Source organism: Mustela nigripes, chromosome 7 (assembly GCF_022355385.1).
Source record: "Mustela nigripes isolate SB6536 chromosome 7, MUSNIG.SB6536, whole genome shotgun sequence".
Classification (NCBI taxonomy): Eukaryota; Metazoa; Chordata; class Mammalia; order Carnivora; family Mustelidae; genus Mustela; species Mustela nigripes.
Genome location: NC_081563.1, coordinates 99,922,477 through 99,949,894, shown reverse-complemented (window position 1 = coordinate 99,949,894; position 27,418 = coordinate 99,922,477). Strand labels below are relative to the sequence as shown.

Genomic DNA, 27,418 nt, shown 5'->3' with positions numbered 1-27,418 from the left:
AGTCCCACAGAATGACTTCCACAAAACTCTTTTTGGAACAGTCATTAAGAAGCCTGCCCAGGTTCATGGGGAGAGAAAATAGGCTCAGTCCCCTGATGGGGAGCAGTGAGGTTTTCGTCAAATACATGGGACCTGAGGACTTGCTGTGGCCATCTTTGGTACATATATTTGGTACATAGGATATATTTTTCTCACTATCAGAAATTAAGATGTGTGCCTACTCCTCAAGAAAAACCAGTGTTTGATGAGGGAAATCTAGTGGTTGCAAACATTGGATCTGGCCTAAGGGAGCCACTCGGTATGTGCTTATTAATGAATTCATGAAATCAATAGGCCTAAATTCAATCCCAGCTCCTCCATTTATGGACTTTAGGTAAAAGTTTTCTCTATAGGCCTTAGTTTATACCTCTTTGGTCAATAAATGTTACCATATAGTCTTGTTTGGCAATTAAAGGAGATATATCTGAAATGTTTCTTGGATCTTAGTAAACATGAAAATTATCACTTCTTTGTTTCTCCTCTAGTTATTGGAAGGGTATAGAACTTAATTCCATAGTATAAGTACTCCATGTTTCCCATTTTGGCAAGCACACTGTTCTAGGTATGAGATGGGGCCAGGTTTCAAAAATTAAAATCGATATCTCAGAGGTCCTAATTTTGTGTAACCTGCTATTCGATGCCAGAACTCCATCCATTAATCACCGACAACCTCAGTCTGAGCAGCTCCATTAACAGGGAGCAATTGAAATTCTGAGGTAAACGATCTCTGTTAGTCAAGGTTTGATTAAAATGGTCCTTTCTCCTGGTTAAATCTCTCTTCCTCCCCTGATTTCCCACTGTCTTCGTGGAAAGATACCAGCAGGTCTTTTCTTTGTAACAGCTCACAGGAGCAACAATCATAACTCCTGTCTAGCTTCTAGCTTCTTCTCCGGTCCAAACATGCCTCAGTCCTATGGTTCCCTTGGTCTCCCCAGGGCAGTGGATTCAGAGGGCAGGAGAAGTCAAGGGAGGGTCTACAAGCCAGGAGCAGAAACAAAAGAGGTATTACTGCTATAATAACATTTGTCAGTTCCCTGCCTGTATATCCATGGTACCCGCCATTACTTTACAATATCCACAGCAGTCTAAGGAAAGTTCTTGTGACCCTCAGCTGAGCATTGTTTGCCGGTCAGGAAAGCAAACTCAAAGTGCCAGGGGATTAGTTTGTCTGGAGTATTCCTCAGACAACAATGGGCAAGAGTTGGGGGAACTGTGCAGTACAACTGAGGCAGGTTATGATTCAGTGCTGTCCGGTAGAAATAGGATGGGAGACTCCTGCTTATCTTCAGATTTTCTAGTAATCACAGGAGCCTGATATTTTACATCTTTTTTCCATTCTAAGTTTTTGAAGTGTGTGTGTGTGTGTGTGTGTTTTACATTCATGTCTCAATTCAGACTAGACACATTTCATGTATCCTTTGGCAAAGTGTGGTGTTGGACAACGAGATTGATACCAACACCCAGAACTCCCCAGTGGAACTTGCTCACACCCAGTATCAGCTGCCTTCCCTTTCCTGTCTCCCTTCCCTACACCCCTTTGGCACTTTCTGGGGTAATTTCTTAAATGAAGCATTTGCTCTCTAATCCTGTCTCAGGGATTTCTGAGAAAATCCAACCTGAGACAAGGACTCTGCCTTTTGTAAAACATAAAGCCCAAGGTGAAATTTCAATTAGAATATCCATTTCCATACTCATGAGGGATGTCTTATTGCTTAAAAGAACCGTACGTTGAAAAAAAGACTTTAAGTGGTCACCCCATCTTGGATTAAATTTAATGTCAATTTCTTGTCTTCTCCTTTATCCTGCTCATGTGAAGTATCCTTGTAATATCCTTCAGCCATAGGGAGTACTACCCTTTCAGCTGGCCAATTTAAGGACTTTATCTGGCTAAGGACCATTTGCCTAAGTGCCATAAGTACACATTTCTAGGCAGGGGGGAGTTGACTTCTTAATGAGATGCAGCTAGCTCTCCCAACCACTGAGTGATTTTAAGAAAATCATTATTAATGCTAATGCTGAGCCCGCAAGGTTTGAGTCAGCATATGAGGTTTGGGGCACTTTAATCGGATCATCAGTTCTGATTTTAGTCTCATCAGGTTTCCTGGGGGTTTTGTGACCAGCAGCAGGATGCAGCTGTGAAAGTCACACTCGATGCCCCAAAGACGCTGAGCCACCAGGCCAGAATGGGCTTGCAAAAGTGATCTCCATTTTCTAATATGGGAGTGCTGAAATCAAGGGGAATTCTGGGCAGAATGGTTCCATGATGGGCCACTGGCCTTGCCAGATGTTGGTGAGGAAGCTGGCTTCAGTTTAGATCTCATCCTCGGGTGTCTTGGTCTCTAAGACAGGTCTCTAACCAGACCATTAAGAGCTGCCTTTCCTCCATCCTGTATCGCCTCTTCTTCTCATACATGTAGAAATGCTGGAGGGATTTTTACGAATGCAGCTAACATTAGTGAAAGGCTACTTGGGAGAAATAACTGCCCAATAAAAGCTAGTGAATGATAGTGAAAAATAATCTGAAGACCCAAAACCAGTAAGGTGCTGCTAACCTGACTCTCTGGGTGCAGAGAAACCCAACTGGAGGGATCCTGTATATTTCATTATTGTAAATATACACTCATTGTGGTGGTGTTTGAGCTACCAAACATGAGGTCAATGAATGCGGGAGTTGAGGAGAGATAGGTGTGGTCAGCTGGCTCACGTCTGCCCCAGCACGTGTCTGCTGAACCAGATTTTAATCAACATGGACCTCATGCCAGTCGCTCCACATACATGAACTCATTTAACATTTGAATCAAGTCTAGGAGCCAAGGATTGTTACTACACAAACTTGAGAGGAATTATTTCCTGGCTTAAATAAGGAGAGCCGTAAGTGTGTCTGACCCCAAAGCTCACACTCTGTCTCTGACTCTAAAAGTAACTTAGAGGCAGGAGCATCTCAGGTGGTGTGAGACAAGGTCATCCTCAAGGTGAAGCTCTGCCCCCACGGAGAATGACAGAGACAAACTGGCTTAAAAGCTGAGGATTCCCTTTAAGTCCTTTATCAGTTTCTTTAATCCTAGCTTAGAAAATGTTTCCCCATGTCGTTCCATTCTAAAACCATGCATTGTTAAAATGGGCCCCAACCAGGGACAGAAAATCAAGGGCCACCTACGGCAGTTCAGCTACACGAGAGTGAGGAGTGCAGTTGAGTTCTTTAGGTGACAAAGCTATGCTCAGAGCAAAGCTCCAGGTCTCCAACCTCTGTCAGAAAGAGAGGCAACATAGATCATATGATATACTGCCTAGGAGAAGTTTGGGGTGCTTTGGAGGAATGTTCCTTCAGCTTCTCCAGATCAAAAGGGAGAGTTGTTTCTGCTGCCCCACAAGTAGAAATCTGGGCACAGAGGCCATGTGTCATCAGTGACTTTCATTTGAATGCCTCTATGGGTGTTATGAAATGATACCAATGTCGTAGATGACTGTTCATAATTAACATGTACCCATGCCCACTGACTACCCAAGGAGGGCCCTATCACTTTTTTTTAAAAAATGAAGCACTAGTCCCTTCAGGGTACTTATCTCAAAATGTGAACAAAGAGAGACAAAGATGTCTTTCAGAGATGTCTTATCCTTTCCCCAAGAATTCCTATTCAGGTTGGGAAATCAAGTTCATTATCAAAAACTCACTTTCAGGAAATGTTGGTTTGGGGTTGAGTCCCTAGCATGGGAAGCTCTACTCTTAGTCCCTGTTGCAGATGATGCATTTCAGAGGCATCTTCCGGAGCGTCTTACAGTCTCCTTCCAGGGAGATCACAAGTATTGCTTTGCCCATTTTATGCATCCTTCTGAGCACAGCATCTGTGCTCAGTGAGCTGTTCCAAGCATCTCATTTCTGATTTTGCTGAACCCATTCTGAAGGGTCAACATCCATCTCACACCTGGTGACAGAAGTTTGGGGGAGTAGCTAATGTAATCATTGGCAGAATTTTTCACCCTGGCCATGGTAATGATCTTAGATGTGACTTACTCGCAACCACAGAAAGCCTAACTTTGTGCCCAAAAACCTTTGTAGTCCATAATGCCAAAGTTTTTAATAGCACATCTATCAAATGCAATTTTTTGTTCTGTTCCTTTTTTAATAAATGGGAAAAGAAAAATGAGTCGCCATAGCTCTGTAGTGTAATTTTAGAATCCTGGCATAAGGCGACAGCTGCTAAGAGAGTAAGAATTAGGCATGGGCTCCATTATATCTTGGCCTTAAAGAAAGGCCTGGGTAAAGGGGGGAAAGAAAACCGAACTGGAAACGAAATTCTCAAGACACTACTAGGTACCAGGGATGCAAGAGAGATAAGGAAAGACAAATGTCCTTTTCTCAAGGAACTCACATTCTTAGGAGGTGGGATGGAGAAGGGAAGAATACAATAAAGAAAGAAGAGGACAAGATGATTTCAGATACATCAAGTGATGTATTTGAGAGTGATTTCCCTTGCAGGCACCCTTCATATTAGGAATTCATGGGGGGCCTTTCTTGGCAGCTGAATTTGGTTGGAGATTAATAGGTGAGAAGGAGGTAGACACATGAGTGTGCATTTTTGGAGGAGGAGGGGAGAAGAACCATAGATGTGACCATTCTAAGGCAGAAACTAGCATAGTAATGACCGAAGAACACACAAAGGCAGCCAAAGCACAAGCGCGAGATGAAACTAGAGCTGTGGGTAGAGCGCAATGGCCATGTCCTGGCCCAGGGACTTGGATTTGGATCTTACTCTAAGACCAATGGTATTTAAACAGATGAGCAACAGGATCAGGTTTATACTGAGAAGGTAACTCTGGCTGCTCCAAGGAGAATAGTTTCAGGGAGATTAGAAAACCAGGACAGAGGTTACTACAGGAAGCCAGGTAAGGGAGGCTGCTGGTTTGGATTAGGATGATGATTGCAAAGGATGAGCTCAGTGGATGAATAAGGGATGTTGTGGAGCAGAGCTGATAAGACTTACAATGACCTTCCTGGAAAAGTGACTGAAAGGAAACATTAAGAACCCTATCTCCGTTTGGGGGTTTGAATTCCTGGGTAGATAGTGAGATGTGAAATACTGTGGGGAGAACAGGTTTGCAGACAAGAACGTGTTGCAGCTGTGCTGTTTGAAATGCCTAATGGGATTATTTACATAAATTTGAAATGCTTGGTGAGAGCCCAGTGATGGGAAATCATGAGAGCTGGAAAGAGGGAGGCACCATTAAATCCCAGCCCTGAAAGGACAGTGGGGGAGGGGGTAGTTACCTGATCCTGGAGACAAAGGAGATGTGGAGAAGGCCAAGGGATTGGGGCTCTGATATGAGATAGAGGGATACAATAAGCCCTGAAGGCTACTAGTAGCCTAGGAAGAAAGCCAGAAATTTCACAGACAGACCAGTCTCCCGGTGCACAGCTGGGTGGGAGATGGGGTCGGGGGTGGTGAGTGGATCTGGAGGTGAAAACAGAAGACAGTCAGTTCAAATACAAAACGAGCTGCCATGGAAGTTGAAGATAAAAGCTTTGAGTTTAGTAGAGAGACCAGGACTGGAAATATAAATTAATGCATAACAAAGAATCTATATCTGAAGGGGATGAATTTAGAGATACTTTTCCTAACACTGTCCTCAGAATTTTTTTTTTTTTTCAGTCTTCAGAATTTAAATTATCAGCCTCCTTGGATAGACTCAGCCCCAGGAGGTCTTGGGAAGGATTGAGAAAAGTGGGAAACATGTTAATTTAATTGGGGGCATACAGAAGTTGTTTAGAATTTGGATGACTAAAGAAATCTGTTAAATAGAAGGAGGATAATTTCAAGCTCCACCCCAGCCTCCCAAGTTGAAATGACATTGCAGCTGATCTAGCTCTACTTTGAGGATTTAGTAAAATGAAATTGCATTTTGGCAACTGTCAGTTAATCTGTGAAGTTTTAAATCAAACTCCTGTTGAGAAAAATAATAATATCAATAATTTGGGGTTGCCTTATGGAGAATTTCATTTAATTTCAGAAAAAAACATTTAAGATTTCACATTCGTGTGAATCATTATTGATGGTCACAAAAAGATGTTAAGCTGAGGCTTTAATGTCAATCTATGTACACTGGAGAAGCACAGGCTCTTGCCAAAATTTAGGTCAGCCCAAATGACAAATGAAATCTGTGAGCAAGCCTCACTATACATGTGGGTTTACTGATAGGGTGGCGTGGGGAGACTTTGAACTTCAACATAATTTTAAATATTTATTATCTAAATAAAAATGCTTTAAATCTTTATGCTTCCAGAGGGGGTAGAGCCAAAAGGCCTCTCTCCACCCCCCAAGAAGAGCAAAGCAAAGAAGCCAGAATGTTCCAGAGACTCTAGTGAAGGTGAGTCCTGTTCCTCTTGTCTTTAAAAAATTATTCCATGAAAAAGAAATTTCTGGTTAACTTTTAAATGTTGTATGTGCTCTCATGTTCTGATATTTCCCAGGGTTCAAAAATCACAGAAGAATTCTTTATCCTTTCCTAATATGTTGATTCTCCCCTGAATGTGAAGACAAAATATCAGATTTGGGTTTAATTGGTGAAGGTAAAAACCAAGTTTAAAAAACCCATTTTCTCATTGTGATGTATTTTCTGTTTCTGCAAAGTGCTGACAAGTTGAGGGCTTTGTCATGGAGTAAGTGTAAAGGCAGAGACGTGGGTGTGTGATGGCCAGTGAGTAGCTAATTGCCTTATTGAGATCATTTGCTCTTTTCATGAGTACATTCTGAGTTCAGGTTCAAACCTGAGCAGTGGATGCTAGAAATGTTTCTGGTCTTTTTGTTCTCTCTACTTTCTAGAAGCCAGCATATCTTTGCATTAAATGGACAGGCTCAATTGGGCTCAGTTTGCTGAAGAAAGGAAGTCAGTCTCTCTTTGACTTACAACACTAGTACCATCTATAAGATACTCACATTTTTCTTTTAAAATGTAGATTAGGTTTTTTTTTTAAGGGAGCCTCTCATCTCCGGAGTATGCATGAACTTCTTAAAGGGGAACGTATTTATGCTTTCTCGTTTCTCACTTTGGAGCCTCCCTTCATCTGCTGTGAATTGGAGAGCATTATAATACTGATGGTGTCAGCTTGGGTCTTTGGGAAAGAAGATGCCAAGACAAGAAATAGAAGTGCAGGAAATGTATGAGAGTGGGGAGCCTTGAGGGGAAAGAGGGGAAGAGCAGGAGGAGGCGAAAGAGAGAGAAGGAAGATGAGCTGGGAAGAGCCTCCATCTGCAGTGAACTCTGGGAAAGAATGGGGAGGCCCAGAGCACTGGGCAGGAATGGCTGGCTCCAAGATCCCCTTTCTCCAGTTCACTCACTGGCTGCAAGCAGCTGGTGGAGAAAGTGGCCTCGGTGTGAATATAATGCTTCAGTGGACCCCAAAGTGTGGCCAGTGGAAGCTGTTGCCTCACTTCATTCACAGAAGCATGTTCTCTCTCGAAGGGAAATCCTGAACATTTCTTCTCCATGAGAGCACAGCCCCTGCGTGAGGGTCGAGGTTCCAACTGATAAGCAATGACACTGCCTTCGTCCACATCTGGGTTCAGAACCAACTGAGAAGGCAAAGCTATCAGAAAGTTTGAAACCAAAAACATGATCTTTGTTACTAATGAGGTTAGATGAGAACTTCTGTTCTCCCTGCCCCCACCAGATGGGCTTCCAAATGCTGGATTTCACTCCTGAATATGAAAGACGTAACCTCTGTCTCCTCAGGAGCAAGTACCATTGTCCTTGGTATCTTGGGTGCCTAGACAGAGGCTACTGGGTGAGCTAATTATATGAAAAAGAACAGCCCAAGACAAGCCCTCTCTGTGGACAAGGGGGTCTGAGAGAGACTCAAGATGAATGTGTTTCTTCCCCCCAGGCTTGGATAAGTGAGGGGATGGGGAGAAAGTCACAGCAGTAAATGTTCTCTGCCCTTTGGTTGAGGAGTGAGAAATAAACATTTCCAGCTAACAGTAAATGATAGAAATAATGTGTATAAAGTGCCTGGCACAGGTCCGGTGCTCAGAATGGCTATTATAATCGCCATCATAATCAGCACCATGAGGGGGTGCACACTGCTCTAATTCACTTAACGTGCTTGGGAGCTTCAAACCATTCATGGTCAACACTTAGAACCCTGGAGAAGGCCAACAACTGTAACAGCCCAAGAGAGTAAGAGTTTTGGACTGTCATCTCTTACTCTAATGAGGTCATTTCCTGGACAATCTCTTGAGGTCATGATTGGGAAACGGGTTAAGGGCAAAACAACAATTGCCTTTTCCTTAGAGAGGCTCCATCTCACCTAGTGGTTCCCAGCAAATGTCCAACCCACATCAGAGGTGGTTTTCTGGAGCCTGGGCCTGTCGTCATTTTGAGGGTCACATGGTGAGCCATAAACTGCTCTTCCCACTTATTCCTTCAGATGAGCAGAAACTTCTTTTGCCTCCTAAGTAATTTCCTTTGCTTAGGAACATCATTGTGTAATACCAAGATGAGTAGATAGTAGGCTTCACCTCACCCAAAGATGTGGTCTCAGAATATGCTCTGAGGCACCAAAGTGCCCCCACTGTGGATTTGTGACCAGGGACATTCTGTTTGTGGCATCATGATGAAATCTAACATTAGCCGTTCTATAGAAACAGGGAATTGTGTGTTTGTCCCTAAGATGGCTTTTGGAACAAAAAAAAGTAACCATTGCGGGAAAATGGTAAGAAGGGGATATGGCGGAGGTAGATGATTCTATGATGGGCACTCATTATTTATCGGTGTTTCTATTTTGAAGAAATAAAGTAGGTCCTGAATTCATGTTATTTCATGTTATATATATTTCACTTCTTCTCATGATTCAAAGTGTTATAATCTTTGATTGGCAGAGTTACAATTCTTTCCCACTAGACATGCAAAGGGAATATTGCATCCCTGGGTGAAAGAGTAATGAAGATTATGATCCTTCTCTGTGGTGGGATTCCCATTTTAGAATCATCAGTCCTGTTCCAATGTGGTCATCTCCCTAAGATAGATAAATAGATAGATAGATAGATAGATAGATAGATAGATATCTTTCTATCTATCTATCAATTACAGTAAGAGAAGTTTCTGGTATTTTTATTTATAGATTACTCAGCTTAATTCTCCATTTCTTGGCCTCCTCTTACTTCTTCTCTCCTTTGGGTTCCCAGCCCTGATTCCAAGACTCATGGATCTTCCTGATTACCTCTGTTTACCTTATAATATCCATTCTCAGACAGGATCTTAGAGAATAGAGTTGGAACACAAACTCACCTAAATTTGCTGTCATATATAACCATAATAACTGTATCTTGATCCAGAAGAATTTTGCGAACATCTGGGCAAGTCATCTCATTCTACTGATCTGTTTTAAAGTAGACTACGAATGGTTTTTAACTTGCCCAAAGTCCATGCAGCTTGTTAATGTCAGAAACTCTTTTTTTTTTTTTTTTTCTACAAGCGACATAACTTGGCTAACTCTTTTCCCTTTTCCTCTTCTGGAAACTAGACTTAGTTTTTTTGAAGGAGGCAATTTTGCTATCATTGCAGGCTTGACTGAAAGCCTTATTACTTTAGCAAATGTACTAAAGTACTGAACACCATAAGAAATAATCAGACAATTTCTAAATGTATTTATTAGCATTCTTGTATAATGGACTTTGGGATATAGAGTTTCATTTTAATTGTTTTGATTGAACTTTCATGGATCAGAGTATTGACCCACTGCAACACCATGCTAATAATGAAATGATTAGTAACTTCAGATTGGCTGGCATCTGGTATAAATGATAAACCAACCATGAGCTGACAAATTATAGGATCAATTGTTTGAAGAATACCTGGTGAATGGCAGTTCTAGCAATTCCAACTCTCAGGAATTTGGACGAATTTTTTTTCTTACAAAAAAATTAATTGAAAGAATATTATAGAAAACTTAGCCCTATTAAGAACACATGTTCCTCTCATACTCTTTCTTCCTTCTTTCGCCGGGAAATCCTTTCAGAAGTTCCTTTAATGAAAATCTCTCTGGCTTTGTTTGTGTGGAAACATCATTTTGCTATTTTTTAAGGCAATTTTCCTGGGTAAAAATTTGAGGTTGGTGGTTATTTTCTTGCAGCATTTCAAGATTTTTTTCTCCATCCTTACCAGTTCTGTAGTTGTTAAGAAGTAATATCTCAGTCTAATTGTCTCTTTTTTTTATATTTCAAAATATAATTATATATTTATTATGTATCATTAAATAAATGAAAGTAATTTTAAAATATTAGCATTGTTATAGTATCTTCTTTTTATTTCATTTAATTTTATTTCTTTTCTGTGTTCCAAAATTCATTGTTTATATGCACCATACCCAGTGCTCCATGCAATACATGCCTCCTTAATACCCACCACCAGGCTTACCCACCCCCCTCCCCCTCCCCTCCAAAACCCTCAGTTTGTTTCTCAGAGTCCACAGTCTCTCATGGTTTGTCACCCCCTCCAATTTCCCCCAACTCCTTTCTCCTTTCCATCTCCCAATGTCCTCTGTGTTAATCCTTTAAGTGAAACCATATGATAATTGACTCTCTCTGCTTAACTTATTTCACTCAGCATAATCTCTTCCAGTCCTGTCCATGTTGATACAAGAGTTGGGTATTCATCCTTTCTGATGGAGGCATAATACTCCATTGTATATCTGGACCATATCTTCTTTATCCATTTGTCCATTGAAGGGCATCTTGATTCTTTCCACAGTTTGGAGACTGTGAACACTGGGGTACAGATGGCCCTTCTTTTCACTACATCTGTATCTTTAGGGTAAATACCCAGTTGTGCAATTGCAGGGTCATTGGGTAGCTATTTTTAATTTTTTGTGGAATCTCCACACTGTTTTCCAAAGTGGCTGCACCCACTTGCATTCCCACCAACAGTGTAAGAGGGATCCCCTTTCTCCAAATCCTCTCCAACACATGTTGTTTACTGTCTGGTTAATTTTTGCTATTCTAACTGGTGTAAGGTGGTATCTCAACATGGTTCCTTTTTTAGATTCTTTTCTTTCTAGTTGCATTGACAATCTGATCTTTATCTTATTTGTCCCTTGGTTTCCATATGATGTCCCTCTGTGTGGGTTTCTCTTGATCCTTTTTAGTAGTCGCTCTGCTTCTTGGATATAGGAATAAACATTTTTTAGTAAAGTTCTGAAAATTTTTCTCCTATTGCCTCACCAAATATTATACCTCCACTATGTCCTACTCATTCTTTTTCTCTCCTTCATGACTCCTAACCTATGTTGTTGTTGTTGTTGCTGTTCTTGTTGTTTTTCTGTGTCCCTCTCTAGAGCTCTCTTTGATGCTTTCTGGTTACTTTTTTCAAGCTTATCTCTCTATTCATTAATCCTATTTAACTTTATTTAATCTAATTTCCATTGTTATCCTTTTTCATTTTTTAAAGTTTTATTTGGTTCTGTTTCAAATATAGCTGGTCATTCTTTATTTAATAACTACATAAAATATTTTAAAAAATAATCTGTATCTGAGATTCCAATATCTAGTCTTTCTGTGTAAGTCAAATTCTACAATTTGTTGTTTTTGCAGATTCATAGTTATGGTTATTTCTTTGTAAGTTTTGCTTTTTTTATGGCCATGTTCTTAAGATTTTTATTTGTGGGGATTTTCTGAAGTCTGAGATGCCTGAAGATACTGCTGATTCAGGGAAACTACATATTTGGATAGAGTTTTTTGTTTTGTTTGCTACTTGTTTAAGCCCATGTTAGTACACATATATTATAAGATTAGGAAATCTCAACAGACTTTTTTTCTTCCTTTCTTCCTCTCCAACCAATGCTAAAACTGAGAGGGGAAAATTTCCCACTTTACTCAGGACCAAAGCGTAGGTCCAATGGCTCATATGTGTGGCTAATTCAAACCCAAACTTTAGCTAGTGATTATCAAAGAATATTCCTGTCTGCATCACCAACATCACTTGGGAACCTGTAAGAATTAGAAATTCTAGGGCCTCATCTCAGAGCTACTGAATCAGAGATAATGAGGTAAGACCCACAAATCTGTGTTTTTAAAAACCCTTGGGGTATTAACACATGCATACTTGAGTTTGAGAACCACTGTTCTAGAGTCTAGACCATCCGGATGTTGGCAAATGCCTCAAAGCAAACAATTATTTCAGTGCTTGCTTACAAATCTTGATTTAATCGCCATCATTTCTGGCTTCTTAGGAGTTTCCTTACAAAAGCACCAGCTCACCCATGTATTCAAGAATTAGATAGATATGTAATAAGTAGATTGGATAAGTGATTGGTAGACAGTAAATACCTACAAATGTACATATAAAAATAGAAACCTACCTATAAATGTGTATACATGTATGTCTACATATATAATAGTCTGGGAAGATACATGTCAAATTGATCTCAGGAGTTATCTTAAAGGAGTGGAGAAGAGACGGGGGCAGATTGGGAAGAGTTCAGTACTCAACTTTCTAAATTTGTGCATAATTGGAAAACGTACATATATATGGCAAGAATGGTTTCATATTGATAAAACAAAAACATACTTTCATTTAAAAACTAGAGATGTTATGCTTCTAAAATTCAGGAGCAAATTTAGAACGGTAATTCTCTCCATACATTCATCTCCAAAGCCGTCAGTGGCTTGTGGTAATGAATGCTATTTTTCCACCATATTTTTTACAGAAAGCACTAGCACTTTGGCTCTCACTCTACAATTGCCTCTACATAGAATATTCAACAAGCCTACATGGGATACACATTCTTCAGGAGCCCGAGCCCTTGTGATGCTAAATCAAGCAGCCCTCTACTGCACTCTAAAATATTGATGATTTCTTTTGTCAGATGAGATTACATGTGGAAACATTTTGGAAACTAGAAAGCACTTTACAAGTTTGAAGGATCTAATATTGCTATTAGAGGTATTATTATTATTATCTCGACTAAAATAAATTTTTCTGAACACATGAACCATTGGTGGAATGCACATCATATTTCCTAAGTGGCAGAATTTTCTCCTTGCCCTATTATTTTTCCTGCATATTAATGTATCATGTGACATGCTGTTTTGTGAGTGGCTGGACAGAAGGGACATTCTATCTTTCAGAAAGCCATGCAGCAGTTCATGCATTATATTCATAAGCATGATCTTTAATTTAATTTTTTGACAAGTGCAGTGAAGGGTAAAATCAGGCAGTCATAATTTTGACTTAGCCATCACTCAAATGAGCTTAGTGATTGACCAGCTTTAAAAAAAAAAAAAAAAGGAAGAAGAAGAAGAAGCAGGAATAAGCAAAAGCAGCTTTCTCATGAAGAAAAGCTTTATTTTATCCTCTAGACCATAAAATACCAAGAATTTAAGCAAAAGGTAAAATTTCCACAGTGAAAATCAGAATACAATAAAAGTCCATGTCGTCATCTTGCTTTAATTATTCTCTTCATGTTCTGCATGATTCAGGGCCATTCTGAGCTATCCCCCTACTGCAAATTAGTAGAAGAGCCCAACAGTCACGATCTCTACAGTTACCCATTAAACAGAGCTGTGGTTCTAAACACGGAGTCCTGTTTCAGTTAGCATTAGGATTTTAAACGGGCTCAGAATACATTGAGGCATTTTCCATAGTGAGAAGGAAGAACTTACATAGCCAGACTAAGCATAGGTGCTGTGTGACTCAGAATGATCCTGTCCATGTCTGTCACTGGCATATTATTGGCAAGACTCTCTTTCACTCTCTGGGGTGTCCTGGCTTGGGTGGTAACATATATGGATGTTCGTACTGGAGGAGAAACCACAGTTCGACATGAGTGTAGATGGAGCTCTTGACTGTACAAGTTCTGCTTCCTACGTTGGCAGTTTTTCTAACCTAAAAGTCAGTTTCTTCATTATTAAATGAAGGAAAGAACCTCCCCTGTAGGAGTATGAGAGATTTAAACAAGATAATGTGTGGAAACTGCCTGCCACAATCTCAGGACAGAACAGCTGGTCAGCCCAAGTGTATGGAATCAAAACAGGAAGAGCTTCCTCCCATCAAAAACTCACCCACCTTGTTTATTAAGGCTTGAATTTCCTTTCAATATGAACAAAATAATGTTGCAAATAGAGAAAAGACTTAAAAGGCATTGACTGAATCTCCTCTCTCGCTAAGTGTTTTTGCTCTTCTCTCTCCCTTGGGTTCACCAGGCCTCCACTCCCCTGACCAATCACATTAATTTCTGTCCCAAATGGACTTTCACCCAACCTACCTTCTCCTTCCTAATCTCAATTTATTTTTTTTTAAGATTTTATTTTTAAGTAATCTCTATACCCAACATGGGGCTCAAACTCATGATCCTGAGATTAAGAGTCACATATTCTACTAAGTGAGCTGGCCAGCCGCCCCTTGATTCTTTCTATCTTCAAGTCAAGCTTCCTCAGAAACTGGTCTACCTTCAATATTTACACACCCTCCTCCCTCAATCATTCCTCAGCCTCTACTTCCTGTCTCTAATACTTTGTGGCAGGCACCAGGTTAGACGAGGAGCAAAAAGGACTTGGTCTTGGGGCGCCTGGGTGGCTCAGTGGGTTAAGCCGCTGCCTTCGGCTCAGGTCATGATCTCAGAGTCCTGGGATCGAGTCCCACATCGGGCTCTCTGCTCAGCAGGGAGCCTGCTTCCTCCTCTCTCTCTGCCTGCCTCTCTGCCTAACTTGTGATCTCTCTCTGTCAAATAAATAAATAAATCTTAAAAAAAAAAAAAAAAGGACTTGGTCTCTGAATATGGTCTGTCAGTTCAGAGATTCTTTTTAACTTCAAGTCAAGCTTCCTGAGAAACTGGTCTACCTTCAATATTTATACAACCTCTTCCTCAGTCATTCCTCAGCCTCTGCTTCCTGCCTCTAATAGTTTGTGGTGGGTACCAGGTTAGATAAGGGGCAAAAAGGAGGACTTGGTCTCTGGTTATGGTCTGTCAGTTCTGACCTACCAATGAGACAGTCACTGTCCAGCCCCCATCAACTCTTCAAGTTTGGTGACTCCCTGCTATTTCTGTAAGATGCTGGGAACAAAGATCTCTCTTCTGAGGCTTATTCTTGTTCCAATTGCCAGTGGTCTTGTTCTCCCAGATGAGTGTTTCTCAAACTGTGGCCAATGGAGCCCCACAGCCCATTCAGGAGATCTTCAAGGCCAAAGTGAATTTTACATGGATCTATACTCTCAGAAGTCTCCATTCTCATGGGTACCGTGGGAATGGTATCCCCTGGAGTTGTACAAAGTAGTGGTGTCACAGAGACACCCCACAGCATCCTTCCTCCAACCACACCAACATAGATCCCCACCACACACATATACCTTTTCTATGCATTAATTCCACATCTTTGTTAAACACCCACTACTTGATAATACAGGCACTATTCTAGATATTGAAAATGCACACACACACACCCTTCTTTTTAGGGGGCATATATTCTAGGGTATGTGGGGGTAGCAGTTGATGGATTTAAAAATATTAAAGAATATATAATACATAGTAAGCCAAATGGTGGCATATGCAATACTATTTATCTGTTGCTGCCTGAAATTTTTTTCTCAAACTTAGCATCTTAAAACAACAGTTGGGTTAGGAATTGGGAATGGCTTACCTCGATGGTTCTGGATCAGACTATCTTTTGATAGTGTATGACGTTCTAGGTCATCAGAGTCTAGGTCATAAAAGAATATGGCTTCTGCCTGGTTGTCTCTTGGATCACTCACTCTAGAGTAAGGGAGATATGTCCTGAGGACCCTCTACCATTATGAGAAGGTCTACATGGCAAGAACCTAAGGCATCCTGCCAAAAGCAAGCAACAATCTGCAGGTCATTTGAGTGAGGCAAGAATCAGATCCCCCAGGCCCAGGCAAGCCCTCAGAGGACTGCAGATTACGGTTGACATCTTGACAGCAACTCCATGAGAGCCTCCAAGACAGGTACCATGCAGAAAAACCATGGAAGAGGAGATAGGGATGCCCTATATACAGATGCCCCTGTCTGTATAAGTTGGTGGCAGGGAAGAGTCTTAGGAGAGAGATGGGTTAAGGTTAAAAATATGCTGGACCTTAGAGATTCTCAAGTTGGTATTTGAGAAGAAGCGTGAAGAATATAAAAGAGTAAGCTGAAAAGTTAAGTGGGCAAAGAGCATTCCAGTAGAGGAAATAGCAAGCACCAAAACCGTCATGAGAGAGAGGTCTGACCTACTACTCTGAGAAAAGAAGGTCAATGTGAGTCACTGGCGAGGTCATTAAGGGTCATTGAGGGTTGATACCTTAGAGACATGGGTCTCACACTTGAGTGTGCATCACCTCAGGGCAAGTCAAACCATATTAAACCCAGTCTCTGATTCAGGCACTCCGGGGTACCCAAGAATTTGCAGTCTTAATAATTCCACAGGTGATGCTGGTGTCCTGGGCTGAAGACTCCACTTTGACAATCAGTGCCAAGGGCACGGGGGCCACTAGAAGAATTTAGGCTTTGTCTCTGAGTGAAGTGAAAATGGAACATATTAAACAGAGGAAAGACATAATCTTACTTACATTTTAAAACAATATTCTGGTTGTTGTGTTGAGAATGGGGGGAGGGGCAGTGGCTAAGGTTAGAAACAGGGAGATAGTCTGTTGGGGCGAGGGATACTGGTGGCTTTTCCCAAATGGCAGTTGGGGGGTTGAGGGAGAATTTGTCAGATTCTGGAATTACATTAAGGTAAAGCCAACCAGTTCACTGACATGAGATATGGCATCTGACAGAGAGAGGAGTCAAGGATGAGTCTTTTCATGTTCTCCACAACTACCTAACCTAGAAGCTGTGCCCTGCTTCCATTTAATTCAAACTTTCCGAGAAAAAGAATCTTTATTCCTACCCTCCATCATGTCTGTCCAGGTAGCTCTTGCTCCCGGCCCCCGAGGAAGGTCATATTACCCCATCCTGAGGCAAACTTTCCAATCAAGCAAAAGGAAAATGTTCAGGCGTGAAGAAAAGTCTCATCATAACAACTAAAAGAGAGTCAACACAAGTGTGTTAACAAAGAAGACAACTCACAGAAAAGATGATTTTAGGTGCTTTAGGTACTGAAGATTCCAGTAGGTTCTCTCCCAACAAGACGTGTTTGTTATTGCTGTTATTTTGTTTACTTTCAATCCGTAATTTCCCAGTTAATGGATGATGGTGGAACTGTTGTCATGTATGATGAAGGCAAGAAGGAAATTAAGGGAGAAAAGAAAGGAAGATGGGTGGGAGGCAAGGAAGCAAGGAAAGGGGAAATACGGTTGTGGGCTCTGGGGAAGAGCCCTGAGCTAGGAACCACTAGACCTGAATTCTAGGCACAGGATCAAACCCTCCACCTGATATCCCCGAGGCCCCCTCCAACTATCAAATTCTGTAATTCTACCTAACCATCAAATTCATGAAAATCGATTCTTTATGAGATCGCTCTTTCATGCCTAGTAAATATTTTCATCCTTAATTTAAACGTTTTGAGTCATGGGTTTTAATAATGAAATAGGCCTCTCAGAACATCTCATTTCACAGATGGGGAAACTTTTTTTAAAAGTACTCTAGAATTGTCGAGAGGACTCACATGAAAAGTGATCCTAAGTGAGCTACGGAACATCAAAAGGAAAGACCTGTTTATCAGGCCATCAACGGTGTTTCTTTCAATAATATTTTTTTAAGTTTCTTTAAGTCTTTTAAGTGTGGGTGAGTAATTCAGATTACATGTGCTTTGCTGTTTGCCTGTTTTGATTTCCAAAACTGAGGATAAAGAATGCATTTGTTCGTTTTGTCAAAAATTCAGTCCCTGGATTTATAGAGGTAAAACATTAGAGTGATTTTCTTTTTTCCAGTGTTGTCCCCATGCTGAGAGGTCCTTTGATGGCTTATAATATTAGATACTAATTTTTCAGCAGAGAAAGGTTTGGTTTGGTTTAGTCTTTAAGGAGAACTATTGCTATTTGAACAGTGTTGAGTTTTCACATTAGGGTTTTGCCATTATATTTCAAAATTTCAATTTGCTACTGTAACAAAGTTGTGCTTTCCTACGATACCGGAGAGAGCCTTAAAGCAGTCCACCTACGCTGGAATCACCTGGGTGGTCAGCGCGTGCTCCTAATACCTTGCTTGAGCATTCCTCTCTCTTGCCACTCTGGAGCCATCAGAGGCGTCTTCTGAAATGACTCCATCTCCAGGGATTGCCCTGCTTGACGCATGATACACAGAAAACCAGGCTATTCTATTCTCCTTGGAAAAATGCCAGCAGATCACTTGAATCATTTCTCAGTTCTCTATCCTGAGAATTCCCCACTGATCTCTAATAATCTTTGCTGCTGGCAGAAAGGAAGTAGATAAGGGGTTTGGGAAGAAAGGGGTGGACCAATGGGGAGGTAGGTTCTAGAATATGGGGAGACAGTGAGGCGTTTTTGCTGAGTGGTGAACGGTTGCAAAATGCTACTCTCAGGGGAACTTACTCCTTCAGTCAAAGCTGCCACTTATGGTGAATGCTAAAAATGTGGATTTTTGCCCTCAGTTTCAGCCTTCCACCAAATCACAAAGCTGCATTTTAACTCAATGCACTGCATCTTTGTAACACCATTTTTTTTTTATACTTGGTTTTTATTTTAGACATTCTCAAACTTCGAGCCAATTTGCAAGTACACTGAAAAGAACCATTTTCTTTTTCCATAGAATTTTCTGGGGGAACTTTTAAAAATCCCATGCTTGGGGCACCTGGGTGGCTCAGTGGGTTAAGCCTCTGCCTTTGGCTCGGGTCATGATCTCAGGGTCCTGGGATCGAGTCCCGCATCAGGCTCTCTGCTTCGTGGGGAGTCTGCTTCCCCCTCTCTCTCTGCCTGCCTTTCTGCCTACTTGTAAATCTCCATCTGTCAAATAAATAAATAAAAATCTAAAAAAAAAAAAATCCCATGCTTGTGTCCCACCCCCAGACCAATGAAGTCCAACCTCCGGTAGAGGAACCCAGACAACAGATTTTTCTTTTTTTTTCCTTTCAGGCAAAAAAAAAAAAAAAAAAAAGTATATTTTTAAACACCTTGTGTCAACCTCAGGTGTAGTCAAGGTTGAGAATCCCAGGTTTAAGCATCCCGTTTCCTGAGAATTTGGTCTCAGATCACAGATTCTCTTGATGTCAAAAATAATTGACCCACCTGTATTGATTAGGCACTGAGACAGTGACATTAGCATTTCCAGACATCAAAGAGGCCATTTACCTAACATTTATTGTACAATTTTTATGTGCCAAACATTTTTCTAAGCACTTCACATTTAACTCATTTCATCTTTAGAAGAATACTATCGAGCATGTGCTATGATATCCCCTTTACAGATGAGGAAACTAAAGCACAGAGAAGTGAAAAAATTATAGAATATAACATGGCCAGGAACTCTGGGAAATCAGGCCTAGAAATAAGATAATATGATACCAGACTTAAATGCCAGCACTTCTTAAACTTTGCATTTGAGAACACAAACTTCTTCTAGTTTTGATTTTAGAATCAGCTGGAGAGTTAGAGAACACTGAGGCCCAGTCTCACTGAAGAAGGATGGGCACTGGGTCTTTAACTTTTTTTCCCAAGGTCCCCAGGGGTTCTCCCCAGAACAGGGAATCTTCAGGAGAAAGGGAGCATGAAGATGGCCAGAGGAAGGTATGAAACAGAAGGCCTAGATAGACAGGAAAGAAGCAAATGACCCAAATGACATAGACACTGAGTTTAGGGTGGATGTGGATTGGGGCCAAATAGGAAGAATTTTGGAAACCAAGCCAAAGAGTCTGGATCTTATTTACTGATCTCCAGGAGCCATGGCACTTTGTCACCATCAGAGTGGCATGGGTCTCCTTGGGTGAACTTAAAATGAAACACACAATGATGCTTTATACATTTTAAAAGCTAGATCCCAAAACTTAGACCTACCAAGACATTTTCTGTCTACCAAGTCATGGAGATAATACATTTAATAATGATCTTCTATATGCTCAGGGGATACATGTTACCACTATTTCTGGTCAAAGCTATTGTACTACCCTATCTTGAGACTAAACAATGCTTTATATATCAGCAAAGCAGGGGTGCCAAAAATAAGTATGAAAATCTCAGCTTTGATTACTTATCCAGAATATTGTAATCAGATCATTTAAAGAGAAGTCTTCTTTTAAAGCATATATAGAGATTGGGCCAGGTTAAAATTGAGTGTGTATGTGTGTGTGTGTGTGTGTTTAATTTTATTTAATTTTATTTTATTTTAAAGATTTTATTTATTTATTTGAGAGAGAATGAGTGAGGGAGAGCATGAGAGAGGAGAGGGTCAGAGGGAGAAGCGGACTCCCCAAGGAGCTGGGAGCCCGATGTGGAACTCGATCCTGGAAGTCCAGGATCATGACCTGAGCCAAAGGCAGTCACTCAACCACCTGAGCCACCCAGGCGCCCTAATTTTATTTTAATATGAGGATGGGGGACAACACCAGGATCTGTTTGGTCTTTAGGATTTCTGAAAGTTCTAACTCAGCCCTATTGTAAAATTTGACTCGTTCCTTGTATAATATCAAATTAACAAATGAGCAATGATATATGTATGTCCTAGGATCATCTCCTTTCTTTTTGTGATTATTAAAATACACCCAAAACAAAGGTAATTTCTACAGTGACGGCAAGATTTGCTACAATTGTGGACATTTTGCTAATTCTCGCCATCTATTGTTCTGCTAAATAGGTGGTCTCCCCATATCACCCATCCTAACCACCCTCTGTCCCTGTGCGTAGATGCAGAGCTATAAAGCGTGGCAGTCAGAAAGAATGTTAATAAAGGCTGTGTGTCTACTTGCCAAGGGGCTACTTTGACCAGACCTCCTGCCCTTGAGCTTTGGCTTGGTTAGTCAATGCTTCTAATTCTGTTTTTCATTATCATGCTCCCTATAAGAGCGATCTTAGGGCATTCTGTCCTAAGTCTCCCCTGAAGTTTTAATGCCACAAATATGCTGTATATCTGTTTACATGCTGAGGCCTTTTGGAGGATTTGTTTTTCCCTGCCAGAAACAAATGCTTGCCCCACATTGGGAAAGCATAGATTGTCCTAGGGACAGTGCTTACAGGAGATTGGAGAGTGGCAGAAATATAAATGCGTAAAGCGTTTATTCCCTTGGACCTTCGCTGCCAGACAGAAATAGCTCTGTTCTTCCACCCAAGGCCACAGCACCCATAGGAGCCCTCTCCACTTCTAGTTAACCAACCACTCCCTCCCTCCTCTCAGGCCTGGAGAGGGGTTCCCCTCCATCATTGGCCCTGCGGAGCCCCACTGTCCTTTATTACTTGCCTTGATTCTGTGCACATCTTTTAAAATATCCCTTCATGAACTCCCTCACACCCTTTTGAATGTGCCCATGCTTCCTGTTGGCACCATGGTGGGTCTTTTCCAGTTGGAATCCTTATTACCTCATGGGACTGGTCATCCAAGACACAAAGCCGCTTCAACCACACATTCTATCTTTGCTTTTTTCTCTTCCCTTTGGAAGTCTTGCTCTTCTCTTTCTCGTTACTTAGCGACAATGCTTACTCTTTGAAATGCTTTCTTGCTGGGGCCTGGGGTGGGGGTGTTGTTTGGTTGTCTTTGTCTCATTTTTCCCCTTGCTGTTGCATTTTCATTGGCTTTGCATGAGACTGGTGTTTGGAGATTAACCCGTAGAATCTTCAGTGCTTGCCTGCTTGAAGTTTCTCCTCCTGAGTTTCACAAACGCGAAGTCAGGGAGTGCTCTCCACTGGCAAGGAGGAAAAGTGTTCCAGGTGCTATGGCTGTATATCAAAATACCCTAAAATTTACTGGCATAACATAATGACATTTATTCTGTCCACAGATCGGATCAGTGGAGATAGCTTGTTTCTAACTCCATTCAGCACCATCTAGCAGAAAATGGGAGATGCTCACTTGCTTGTCTAAGCCCTGGGCTTGGGAGATTTAAACAATAGAAACTTGGAACAAGTGGGGTTCCCTGGGCATCTTTCTAGCTTGGTGGAGTCCCTCCCTGTGATCTACCAATTTCAGGGCATTCTTAGACCTTGACTCAGAGTTCCCAAGGGTCATATCTCTAAGCAAGAGCCAATTGGAATTCACATCACCTTCTATGGCCTTGTCTCAAAGCTATACAATGTCGTTCTGACCACATTCTCATCACCTTCACATCAGTTGAGAGAGTTAATGAGTCCTCCAGGCTCAGGGGAGCCTGATGGAGTCTTCCAATAGAGATTGTCAATGTCACATTATAATTTTATCTATATCTATATCTATATATATAGCCAATGTCACATTATAAAAATACATATATACATATATATATATACATATATAGTCAATGTCACATTATAAATATATATATACACATAGATATGTGTGTGTGTGTATATATATATATATGGAATGGAATAATCTGCTCCAATATCCATTATACATACATAAAGTTTCACTTTCAAAACTTTGTGGAACAAGATCCTGAAGAAAATACTGGAAACTACTAATAGAAAGCAGGCACAGATAGGAAGATGTGAGTATGGAAGTCTTAAAATCTATTTTATATAATCATGGAGCTTAGGATTCAAGAGTGAGAGAATCAAGAGTGGGTACAGTTGGGGGAATGAAAACTGGATTCCTACCTGGGCCAATTGACTTTAACAAATCTCTGATATCTATCAAATGAAGGCTTTAATCTTTATGATCTCAATGGTTCTATGAAAGGTTGAAGCTATGCCACCATATACTCACCATTTCTGTTTCCTGTTTAAAATTACTCTCCTACAGAATTTGCTGACTCTCAGTTCTGTTGCTTTTGCTAAGCAGGAGCACTCTGCTGTCTGGGCAGCTCTACTAAATCAAGGGGGAGCTTCCAGTCCTCGATGGCACCATGCGTTATTTCAAGAGTTATTCTTCCTTTGTGTGTGAAGATTTGCATTTTGAATGTGTGCTATCAGGGGAGTAATAGGAAATTGGGATTATACTGTAGCTGAGTCAAAGGACATATATATATGTATCTATAGATAGATAGATAGATAGAAACCTATCTATCTATCTATCTACTTTTGTTTTGTTTTGTTTTGTTTTAAATCTGGAACTCTTCTCCGCTAAGGGATAGTTTGGGTGGTAGATGAGGGTGTAAAAACACTAAATCCAGAGGCAGGGGATATAAAGGAAATGGAAACTAGACTAAAAGGCAATATCAGAATTGTCTATGAAGTTCTCCCAGAAAGTATCTTCATATATGTGTTGATACACTCAGTAGGCACTTTCTGATGATGATCACAATAGAGCTCTGCATGTCTAAGACCCTGAAATGGTGACCATTACGTGTGCGGCTCCACAAGCCAGTCTGTGGGCATCAGAGTGAATTCGCAGGGAAGTGTTGACACTGCCTTAAAAATCCCATCTTGAACCTGGGAGGTGTAGAGAGAAGCTATAGCTAGGGGGTACCCAACCAGAGATCAATGCCAAGATTGGGAAAGAAGCAGGTCTAATGAAAGTGACTGGAGCAAGGGTACTCAAAATGAAAATCAATGCAGTGGTAGGAGAGATAAAACATCAGAAGGAGAAATAAAGGCAAAAAAGAAGGAAAGGAGAGGGGAGGAGAAGGGAGGGGAAGGGAGGGAAAAAAGAAAGAGGAAAAGGGAAGGCAAGGCAAGACATGTTGGACAGTCTGTGGTGGCTGGGGTGTGACCTGGGAAAAGAGGTCCCACAGGCAGTACACAGAGAACTTAGAGAAAATCAGCATTACCATTAGTCTGAAAGAAAGTGCTTTGGGAGGAAACGTGGAATTCAGTGTTATTAAGTTTGCATTTTCACTTTTTAAAATGCCATTTCCACATTTCCAAATCATTGGACTGTTGGTCAAAGAAATGCCCAAAGTACCGTTGACAAGTAGTTTCATTCAATGGCAGCGCCAGGCAAAGACAAAATGTGAGCTTCTGTTTACACTCGGAAATCCTTTGGCTAGTGTGTTAACCTTGTCTTTAGAAGCCTGCTGTTTATATATTGGCATCCACAGGGCTTTGCTTCCTTCTTGGTGCTCAACTGTTGCCAATTTCCTTATCTACCCCTCATTACATTAGGGAAGGTTGGGTGTCACCACCAGCGTGGGTTTCTGGCCACTTTGCCAGCTCTGAGTTTTGATCACTGGCATCCTTCAGGGCTATTTCTGCAGGTCGATGTTTCTTCAGGATACAGTTTAGAAAATGAATCTTGGAAATAATGCAAGAGCCAGTTTGTGGGTGTAAGACCTGATTTTGAAATTTGGACATCAATCTTAGGAGGCTGAATCCCAAAGTTTTACTTTTCTTTAAAGTTTTGTTGTTGTTGTTGTTGTTTTGAGAGAGAGAGAGAGAGAGAGAGAGAACAGAGTGAACGAGAGAGCACAGGTGTGGAGGGAGGGGCAGAAGCAGAGGGAGAAGCAGGCTCCCCACTGAGCAGGGAGTCTGATGCAGGGCTGGATCCCAAGACTCTAGGATCACGACCTGAGCGAAAGGCAGATGCTTAACCAACTGAGCCATGCAGGGGCCCCTGTGAGGCTTTGCTTTTCAACTTACTCATTGGTAACTACAGGGTTAGATTTTCAAGGACTGAGTTGGACGGGAACACGTTTGAAGCTGGCTGTCCCACCAAACACATGAGTTCCTCATCTGTGAAGCATGATTAAAACAGCGTATCCCTCAATTACCTGCAGAGGCCCTTAGAGGAGGCTATTGGTGGGTAAACAGGATATTTATTGGGAAAAGCAAAAAGAAGTCCTGAAACAAAAGAGAGTGATGATTTCACATTGCATCTATGCCTCCAAATTTAATTAAATTATAATTAAAATATAATTCTGCATAAAAATTAATGACATGACAGTGAGCATTTTCATACAGTAAGCAGGGAACATTTTCCAGGCCTCAAGTCAGCCGGGGAGGCACCATGCCACGTGCCTCTGCTGTAGCACGTGTCAGACGGGGCACAGGCTCCCTGGACAGCCAGATCCAGATTTGAACTTCCACTCTTCCACTTACTGGCCTTTGGACTTCAGTAAGTCCTTCTAAGCCTCAGTTTTTGCCTCTGCAAGATAGGAGTAAGAATCCTCACTTCCTGGGACTTGAGCAAGGACTAGAAGTAAAACACATGAAAGCACAAGCCTGAAGTCTGACAGGTAACTTAGACAGTGAGCACTCAGAAATGGTAGCCGCTATCACTGCTATTATTAATTATTCAAGGTGGTAGATACTCTGTTCTCTTCTCCACAGGAAAAACTCCAGAAAACAAAATTGCCTTTTTAAATATCCTGGGTCTAGAATGGGAAACTGACTAGCAAAATCATATCCCAGGCAGTTTTGCTAGCTTCCCAGAAAAAGCACAGTAAATTTATTATTTTTTTTTTCCCTCTGTCACATGTAGTCTTTCCCTGGAGAAATTTGTAACCTTTACTTCCCTCTGTATAGAGGGTTTCTACCGTCTCTCTTTGATATCCCTTCAGTAAGCCTGCCATTATTCCTTCAACAGGTGCCCACCAAAAGAATCATTAAGCCCTTATGAGCTAACAGTGAAGTTTCAGCCAAGAAAAGAAATAAAAAGTCAGTTTCCTGAAAATTTATAATATATATAAGTTTGGAATGTACTTGTTTGTTTGTGTCTTTCTTTTTAAGTTTATAGAACACTCTTTGCTCTTTATGTTGAAAAACTGTCAATTGTTACTGGCTGTTGGCAACTTTTTCACCTTTGAGGTAACAGATTTCTACGATAAAACTTTAACTCTGATCAAAGCAGACAGTGCGTTATAAAAAAATATATATATCAAGCACACATGCAGCCATGAAGTCTCATATATGTTTACCTCCAAAAATGAAAGGGTTTATAGTATTTTAGAGAAATGTTATTATTGTTGTTGTTGTTGTTGTTTAACACTAGGCACTTAGTAAACATTTCTGGGTAACCCAAAGAAGGAACAAACAAATTAAGCAAATGAAAAAAGGGGATTTACCACAACTATAAATCATTTCTCTTGAATGAAGTGGGATGAAGTGTACTACTTGCTTTCCTGGAAAAAAAAAAAATTAAATTAAGATAAATCATTGTTGAAAGAGTTCTTTAGGGAATAAAAGAGCAGTGAACATAGTAATAAAACATGGCTCCCCAAAGCAGAATGTGGTAGTTCCAGTTACAGGAAGCCTATTAATCCCTTTCTTTTCTGGGATTGCCTGCCTTGTGTGTAATTTTGGTTTTGAAATCTTCCTTTTCCTGGGCAGAAAATAACCCCCCAGAATGTCAGACCTGTGGTTATTTGACAACCGCTGAATCTACCCCAAAGCAGTTGCTGTTACCTTGATTAACAAAGACCTTTGGGAGGTGAAGGTCATTTCAGACCAGAACTAAACAGCAGGGTATGTGTTAGGGTGTTTTCTGAATGCTGAAAAGGAGGTGGGGTTCAGAGTATGGGCATGATCTTAGCATCATTAGGCCAGGTCTAAATTTTCACTTGGTCAGTGGGAATTTGGCTGCATTACTTAACCGGAAACCTCAATTGCCTTATTGAAAAAAGGAGGCAAGGATGGCACTTACCTCACACCAGTTTGGGTGAAACTGTACAGCATTTAGCACAATGCTCAAATGTGACTTCCACTACAATCTCTTTCCACTCAAAACCCTTCTGACACCAATTGTGTGGATTTATTCCTGACACCCATTAATTCTCCAGTTCCCCAGCTTCACCAACTAAGTATCCTTCAACTGACTTCAACTCTGACATCAACTACCTGGAGTAAGCATCAGACACCCCCCCACCCCCACCCCCTCAGTTAAGGGCTCAGTCCCACAAGACTGCCCCTCTGCAGACATCAATTGCAAGTCTAGGCCACGCAAACTGGGCCACTGACCGCCTCGCTATAGAGTAACAGGTCCCCACAACCCCCTCCTAGGGTTTGATGATTTCCTGGAACAGCTCACAGAACTCAGGGAGAACAGCTGTCTTTCTATTACTGGTTTATGATAAAAGATCTTACAAAGGACGCAAATGAACAGCCAGATGTAGAGGTACATAGAGTGAGGTCCAAAAGGGTCCTGAGCACAGGAGCTTCTGTGGAGTTGGGGTGCACCACCTCCTAGCTTGTGGATGTGTTCACCAACCTGAAAGCTGTCCAAACCTCATTGTCTGGAGTTTTCACAGAGGTTCTGTAACAGAGGCATGGTTGATTCAATCGTTGGCCATCAGTGACTGACTCAATCTCTAGTCACCCTCTCCTCCCCAGAGGTTATGGGGGGGGGTGCTGAAATTCCAACACTTTAGTCACATGGTTGAGTCCTCTAGCAAGAGCCTCCCTATTAACAAAAATCAAGTAAGGTTGAAAGGGGCTT

General features: G+C 41.1%; 1 protein-coding gene across 1 annotated transcript in view; it reads left to right on the top strand.

Moving 5' to 3' along the window:
* Window positions 1-27,418, top strand: part of MACROD2 (mono-ADP ribosylhydrolase 2) — a 1,932,176-nt gene that overhangs the window by 1,784,961 nt on the left and 119,797 nt on the right. Inside the window, exon 11 of the mRNA XM_059406514.1 lies at window positions 6,319-6,402. Coding sequence (XP_059262497.1) covers window positions 6,319-6,402 — 84 coding nt within the window. The remainder of the gene's footprint in view (window positions 1-6,318; window positions 6,403-27,418) is intronic.